This window comes from Myotis brandtii, unplaced genomic scaffold (assembly GCF_000412655.1).
Source record: "Myotis brandtii unplaced genomic scaffold, ASM41265v1 scaffold550, whole genome shotgun sequence".
NCBI lineage: Eukaryota > Metazoa > Chordata > Mammalia > Chiroptera > Vespertilionidae > Myotis > Myotis brandtii.
This window is the reverse complement of record NW_005370043.1, coordinates 2,551,221-2,559,409: the sequence shown is the minus strand read 5'-3', so window position 1 is coordinate 2,559,409 and position 8,189 is coordinate 2,551,221. Positions and strand designations below refer to the sequence as shown.

At 48.4% G+C, this 8,189-nt stretch overlaps 1 protein-coding gene across 1 annotated transcript in view; it reads left to right on the top strand.

Annotated features, from left to right (window-relative positions):
• Positions 1-8,189, top strand: part of NEURL1 (neuralized E3 ubiquitin protein ligase 1) — a 68,545-nt gene that overhangs the window by 54,432 nt on the left and 5,924 nt on the right. Inside the window, 1 exon segment of the mRNA XM_014549379.1 lies at positions 8,148-8,183. Coding sequence (XP_014404865.1) covers positions 8,148-8,183 — 36 coding nt within the window.

The window sequence follows — 8,189 nt, the reverse complement described above, 5'->3', positions numbered from 1 at the left end:
AGCCCCTCCACTGGCTGGCAACCTGTGGGAGGCCTGGTGGGTCTCTGGGTGGGAGCTGGCCCGAGTGCCCTCCGCCTGGCCCTTCTCCCTTCCCTTCCTCTCCCCTCACTGGTGTTTGCTAATGCACTTTTCACTTCTGCCTGTCAATCTAACACCCTCTTGTTCTTCAGGGCCCAGGCCAAATCTTATTTTTTTCCAAGATGCTGTCTCTGATTCACTCTGAAACAGGAAGGGGACCTCAGCCTCAGTTGGAAAGCATTACCTTACAAAGGGATATTGACCCTAAAGAAGAGAAGCCTCAGTTTTCTTCTAAAGGGGCCCAAGGAGTAGATATAAGGACACATATGAATCCGCGCAAGGAGAGGTTTCCTAAGAGTCACAGGTGTTCAGAGATGGGAGGTGGTGAGCTCCTTATCCCCGGGGGCATTCTAACAAAGCTGGGTGGGGACTTGGCAGAGATAAATAGATCTCCTCCTTTTTCTTTAAGGTCCCGTCTAACCCGGGACACTAAGCATTTTTGTATTGAAGTTGTATTCAAATGTTTTCATGCCTCCAAACTTCAAACCATCTAAGGCAGCGGTTCTCAACCTATGGGTCATGACCCCTTTGGGGGTCGAATGACCCTTTCACAGGGGTCACCTAAGACCATCGGAACACACATATATAATTACATATTGTTTTTGTGATTAATCACTATGCTTTAATTATGTTCAATTTGTAACAATGAAAATACATCCTGCATATCAGATATTTACATGACGATCCATAACAGTAGCAAAATTACAGTTATGAAGTAGCAACGAAAATAATTTTATGGTTGGGGGTCACCACAACATGAGGAACTGTATTAAAGGGTCGCGGCATTAGGAAGGTTGAGAACCACTGGACTAAGGGCTACTGGCTCTCCAGGGCCCAGGTTTTGGCTTCTCCCTTTCTCCTTAACCCCTGCCCAGGGTTGGGCACACAGTGGGTCAGTGAGTGGGTGCCCTGAGTGCCACCCTGGCTCTGGCCTCCCTGCCCTTTGCAGGGCCTGGTTGTTTCCGCCCGGCTCTGGGGATCTGCAGAGCCACCGGCAGGCACCGATTAGGCAGAGGCTGAAGACTAACAAATGCCTTCCTGCAGAAAGGGACAGGAGAGGGGGCAGCTTAGCAGCTTCTCCCATGGCCTGTGCCGCCCCTCCCCCCACCATAAAACCTCCAGAGTGGGCAGCCATGTGTCCCAGGCGCCGATTACATAACGTGTTGCTTCCAAATGCGGGGCCATCCCACTGCTTGGGGTTATAGGTTGCCTGTCTGGTTTTTCCAAGCTGTCTCTCAGAGCTCAGTCCCGGGCTGAGGTTGGTCCCAGGGTGTTCTCCCCTGGCGTTGGGAGCGGGGACCCTTCCCTGACCTCTGACTTGATGTCAGCTCACCCGGCTGTGACCCTTGCTGACCCTTGCTGTTTCTTCGGAGGGTGCTCTGACCAGCTCCTGGATCTCAAGTTTCATCTATTTCAGGGCCCTGGCGCAGCTGGACACACCAAGGGGATTGTTATTTTGGAGCTTGCTGGCGGCCTGCAGCTGCTCCTGACCCCAAGGGGTGGAGGGGATGGGAGAGAAGACATGGTTGAGCTGGGCACTCGCCCCAGGGATTCAGTTTTTAGCTGTTCCCCAGCATCTCTCAGCTCCTGCAATATTTCAAGCAAGGCCAAAGGAGTCATTTTCCTGTCTCTTCTCTCTCCCTACCTCCCACTGATTTCTCCTTCTTGCTCTTCTTTCTTCTCTAATCTCCACTTGTAGCTTCTCCCTCCTGGTCTTCGGTCAGCGATGTCATACAGTGATTATGTCTTGGCTGCCCCTCGTGACTGCCATGAAGTCCTGCATTTAAGTCCAAAAAGTTAATTGCCTGAGTGCCGGTGGGCCTGACTTCATTTGGCAAACTCAACCTGAGCGAATACTAATATCTGAATTTATCAGGTACCCAGGTGCCAGGGGCTTCTACTCGCCCTCTGATCCCTGTAACAACATCGAAAGACAATTACCCTTACCCCTGTTCTCTGTGTGAGTGATCTGAGGCTAGAAGAAGGTTGCTTACCCACAGGCCACCAGCCAAGGACTGGATCAGACACTTAAACGCATGCCTGAATCACCCCAAAGCTCATGAACTTTCTTCTGAGCCACGTCCATGTAAGAAGATAATAACAGTGGCTCATATGAACCTGGTGATGATTATATGTCTATGTATCTTATTCCACCTCATCTTCACAGCATCCCTTCTGAGGGGAGTATTAGAACACAGATGTGTACCAGTCAGTAAATGTTGATTTCACTGCTGAGGAAGAGGGGTCCAGAGGGGTTAAGCTATTTGTCCAAGGTGATACAGCTAGGAAATGGCAGAGCCAGGATTCGAACCCAAGCTGATGACGTCAAATGCTTGCACTTAATTATGCTCCCATCTTGCTTACCAGTATATGGAAACTGGTTACTAAAAAAACCTAGGCTACGGTTAGGTTGCATCATTAGAAGTATGGTATACATATCAAGGGAGGTGATGGCCACACTGTGCCTTGAGCTGGTCAGGGCACATCTGGAGTACCAAATCTGGTTCTGTTCATTGTCTAACAGGTGGGAAGGTATGTGGGGAGTCTGAGTATTCCCTGAGGAGAGCTGTCTTCAGTGTGGGGCTGAGGTAGTGGATATAAATACAAGGAGGTATATTTCAGTTTAAGAGAAGGAAACACTTTCTTTTTAAAAAAAAAAACATATTTTATTGATTTTTTACAGAGAGGAGGGGAGAAGGATAGAGAGTTAGAAACATCAACGAGAGAGAAACATCGATCAGCTGCCTCCTGCACACTCCCTACTGAGGATGTGCCCACAACCAAGGTACATGCCCTTGACTGGAATTGAACCTGGGACCCTTCAGTCCGCAGGCTGACGCTCTATCCACTGAGCCAAACCAGTTAGGGCAGGAAACACTTTCTTAAAGTCAGAGTAGCTCAGCAATGGCGCAGGTTGCCTGGGAGGTAGTGAATACCCACTAGTGGGCATATTCAAGTGGAAGAGGACTCTATATTCAAATAGCAGGGGCAGAGACCAGGAAAATGCACATCCAGTCCCACTCAGAAATCTGTTTTGAGGGTCTTCCCAGCTCCACGGGCTCTGACTGATTGTCCTGAGTGTGTGTGGGGTGGGAAGAGAAGTGTGGGGGTGCACATGCGTGTGGGCCCCGTGACAGCCTTGTTCCTGTAGACCTGGCTGGGCATCTCTGAGCCACTTGTTTTTTCCTCACCCTGCTGTCCCTGTTCCTTCCCCGCCCTGTCTCCACCTCTCCAGAGTCCTCAAGGCCACAGCCTGGAATCCCGGAGGGGGTGGGGGAGCAGGGCCTGTTCCCTGGAGTCCACAGCCTTCCCCAGGTTTCCACTTTGTCTCTGGTGCCTCCCCCTCCTGCCTGGGCCCCCCTCGCCTCTGCTCTCCACAGCCCCCCAGCCTCTCTGCACCATTGCTGTCACAGAGTCAATTCCCTGGAATAATCTCATTTTACGGTCGGCTCCCTTCTCCTTGCCAAGCATGATGCTGGGAAATCCCAACCAGCCAGGCCCCAAGAGGCTTCTCCAGAGAGACAGGGGATTGGGGGAGGGCCCAGCACCCTCTCCTTGCGTGGACCCAAACAACACTGTTCCTGGAAAGGGCGAGGGCTGGGTAGGAGAGGACACAAACAGGGAGGCGTTAGGGACGTCTCGAGGGTTAGCTAGAGCTGGATTCGGGCCTCTGCTGGCCATACCAGTCCAGTCCCCCAAGCTCTGCTCTCACACCAAGCACCCCAGCCATCCGTACCCAGTTCCTAGAGGTAGCACAGTTCCTCCCAGAGGGAGGCTCAGAGAAAAGGCTCCCGGGGAAGGATTGGCTCATGGTGTGGCCTACAGTGGCACTAGCCCAAATTTGGGGACTCCCACAGAAGGGGTTCGATAAAAAGGAGGGCCTGAAGCAAAGACTGTCATTGGAAGTTGGACAGTTGGAAGTTGCTTGAATCCTGGATCTGCCACTTGGTGACTATCATGCAACATCTCCAAGCTTTGTCTGTATAGCAGGAACACCTCCATGGAAGGCTTTGGGGATGAAATGCAGGGGTAATGCCGCGTGCACACGGACTTTTCGTATAAATTACAGGACTCCATAAAGCTGGACATAGCACAGCCATTTTAAAAATATGCTGTCAGAAACATGGTCATTGGCATGAAAAGGTGTTCAGGACATACATAGTAAGTGGAAAAGCTAGTTTTGAAAAGGAAATCTGTATGGCAGAGTCCTTAGCCTGGAGTCCATGTCCATGGATGGTTTTATGCGATTCACAGATACCCTAAAATTATCCAAAGAATTTAGGGAGGATGTGTATTTTTCTGAGGAGGGGATAAGTCAAAGTTATCACATTTTCAAAGGGATTTGTTACCCACACATGGTTAAAAACTACTGGCATTTATATAGCATGATTCAATGTTTGTATTTAAAAAATGGCAGCAAAAATTATATTGAAAAGACTGCAAGGTCATACATCCAAATATTAATAGTATTTTTTTTTCTGGATGGTGGGCTGATGGGCGATTATTTTTTCTGTATGACTTGTATGATTAAAAAGAGACAGGTTTTGATTTCCTATTAAGTCACTTTCGAAAAGGATAGGTTGGGTAAACTTGCTCAATTTTTCTCAGCTGAAATGCCCTTCAGTGGCAACAATAACTTCAAAAGGTACTTGTTAGGATAAGATGAGAAGATTTATGTAAAGAGGAGTTCTGGGGATGTCAGCAGTGCATTCAGCACATTTATTTACTACTTGTATATGTGTGGGGCTGTTCTAGTTGCTGAGGATAAAGAGAGAAGGTCTCAGGAGTTAAAATTTAAAAAATATCTTTTATAAGCGAGTCATTTAGAAGCAATCATGTTTTGTTTTTGTTAATCCTCACCTGAGGATATTTTTTTAATTGATTTTTTTTTTTTTTGAGAGAGAGAGAGAGAGAGAGAGAGGAAGGGAGAGGGACAGATAGAAACATCACCCATCAGCTGCCTCCTACACGCCCCCTACTGGGGAATTGAGCCTGAAACCGGGCATGTGCCCTGACTGGGAATGGAGCCCAGTGATGGAACTTGGTGACCTCTGGGTTCATGGGTCTGTGCTCAACCACTGAGTTGGGCACCTGAGGATATTTTTTTCCATTGCTTTTCAGAGAGAGTGGAAGGGAGGGGAGGGGATGAGAAAGAGAAGCCAATGTACATCCACTGGTTGCCTCCTTCATGTGCCCGGACGGAGGGCGGGGAGTGAACCGGAAATCCAGACACATGCCCTTGACTGGGAATCAAACCATGACTCTTTGGTCCTCGGGCTGACTCTCTAACCACTGAACCACAGCAATCATGTTTTTAATTTTGTTACCAGGACCCCGATATTTGAGTCTGCCTGCACACATTGGCCCAAAAGGAAGGCAGGAACAGGAATTTGCAGTATAGAAAGAAAAAGTTTAATAGTTAATAGGCCAATCCTCTAAAGATCCAACCCCCCAAATGGCATCTAAGTTATAGATTATATAGGGAAAAATCACAAGGTACCTGGGGTTAGGGGGTTCCAGATTGTGCTGGAAGCTGATTGGTTGGAAGTTAGGTAAGGGTAATAAATGATTTCTTCAGGTCTTGAAGATAGCTCTGAGGTCTGCTCTGGCATCCCTCTGTCTGGTTTCATTGAAAAGTAGCCAGGGGCTCAGGAGCTGAAACATAACGTAGGTCAAGATATTATCTTTAACCTGCAAGAAGTCCACATCTTGTGACTATTAGTTAGGTTCCTGCTATTGTCTTCTGCTGCCTCAGGGCTTGGGAGGAGAGGCTGGGACCTAGCCGCTAGGTCTATGAGGGGTGTAGAGAGAGAGATGATTTCTAGAGCTAGGATTCAAACCTAAATTTAATCAAAGTCATAAGGACCCTCGGTTTCAATTTTGGTGTCTTTCCTTCCAGCTTAATCTTTTGCTTAAGCAAATAGTTTAGAGGTTCTGTACAACTTTGGTTGCCGATTTGCTCGTTAGTTTATATCCTAAGCATTGTCTATGCCTTTAAAAGTCCGTTGTTTTTTTTAAATCTTACTGTTGAGAGTATTACAGATGTTCCCTCTTTTCCCCCCATTGCCCCCTCCACCTGGTTCCCATCCTGCCCCAGGCCTTCACCACCCTATTGTCTGTGTCCATAGGTAATGCACATATATAAGGTCTTTGGTTAATTTCTCCCCCTCTTTCCTCTGAGATTCGTCAGTCTGGTCCATGTTTCCATGCCCCTGATTCTATATTTATTCACCAGTTAATTTTCATTAGATTTCTTGTTCACTTATTTTGATTTTTAGATTCAATTGTTGATAGATATGTATTTATTGCCTTCTTTTTCTTCTTCCTCCCCCTCCTCCTCCTCATCCTCAATACCCTTCAACATTTCATGTAATACTGGTTTGGTGGTGATGAACCCCTTTAGCTTTTTCTTGTCTGTGAAGCTCTTTATCTGACCTTCAATTCTAAATGATAACTTTGCTGCATAGAATAATCTTGGTTTGTAAGTCCTTGCTATTCATGACTTTGAATATTTCTTGCCAATCCCTTCTGACGTCCGAAGTTTGTTGAGAAATCAGCTGACGGTTATGTGGGCGCTCCCTTGTAGGTAACTGACTATTCTTTATTTCAATTAGTGTATGCTTAATTTCTGACTGGTCCTTTTTCATGTCTTTGAACTTCTCACTAAGATCCTTGAAAGTCTCATTAAGTCCCTTGAAACTCTCATTAAGGTCCTTGAGTAACCATGGTTTTGAACTCTGTATCCAGTAGTTTGCTTGCTTCCATTTCTTTCATTTGTGACATGTTTCTGAATTTGTCTCTGCATTTTGGCTGCTTCCCTGTGTTTGTTTCTATGTATTAGATAGAGCTGCTATGTCTCCTGGAATTGGTAGCGTGGCCTTGAGTAGTAGGTGTCCTGTAGGGCCCAGTGGCTCAGCCTCCCGTCACCTGAGCTGGGCACTCTAGGTGTGCCCCTTTGTGGGCTGTGTGCACAGTCTTGTAGTTGGCCTTGATTGCTATTGGCATCACTAAGAGGAATTGGCTGTGAGGACCAGCTGCCACTACAGTGGAAGAGCAGCTGTGCAGGAGATATCCTTATGGAGCAGGACTTGCTTCAGTGGGGCTTTGATGCTCACTGAGTCTGCCTCTTGAGTGTCACTTGTGGATGTGTAGAGTTGTAATCTAATATGCTGTGGTCTAAAGCTGTCCACTGGGTGCATTGGCTCTGGGGCCTCCCAGGAGGTGCAAAGTCAGCCACTGCCTGGGACCACCTGGCAGGAGTTATAGCAAGGTCTGCAGATGGCTGCTACTTAGAAGTGCCCAGATGAGGTCCAGCATGAAGCAAGGCAGGCTGGTGCTAGTGCTGGGTCTTGGGCCTTTTACTGATAGGTTTCAGGCATCCTCACACCAGCTGCTGTTTGAGAGAGTTTAGCAAAATCTGAAGCCTGAGTCAGGACAGGCCATTCATATGGAAAAGCTGCTGCAAACAGCTTGGGTGGGGCGGGGTCTCAGGGAATCACCAGGGCTGAGCAACAGTGTGAGCCAGGCTGACGGAGACTGATATGGCTGCCAGTCAGCCCTGTAATGCGGGAAGGTCTCAGCACAGGAACAATGACCCCTGTGAGCACCCCATCTGGAAGAAAGCCACCCCTGAGTTTCTGCCGGGATACCAGATCCTCCTCGTATGTCCCTGGGTCCTCCAAAGCCGTCTGGTGCCAGCCCTTTAAGAGGAACATTTGAGTCTCCAGCAGCTTCCATGCCACTTAGCCACAATCCCTGCTGGTTTTTACAGCCCAAAGTTAAGGGTTCCCAGCTCTGGAACCCTGGGCTGGGGGTTTGGTGTGGGACTGGGGCCCCTTGCTCCTCAAGGGGTGGTGGTGGTGGTGGGGGCGGCACTCTGCGGGGGAGATATCCTCAATTTTTAAAAAACAGCACATATGGGTGTCGGACAGGACCAGCAGGTTCTGTGCCTGTGCCCATCCTACCAGTCTCAATGTGCTTAAAAGTCCGGTGTTTTGATGCCGCAGACTAGTTGGAGGAAGGGTGCAGGTGATGGGGACTGACCGGGTGTCCCCGCTTCCTTGCCACAGACAGCGAGCTGGTGCTGCCGGACTGCCTGCGGCCCCGCTCCT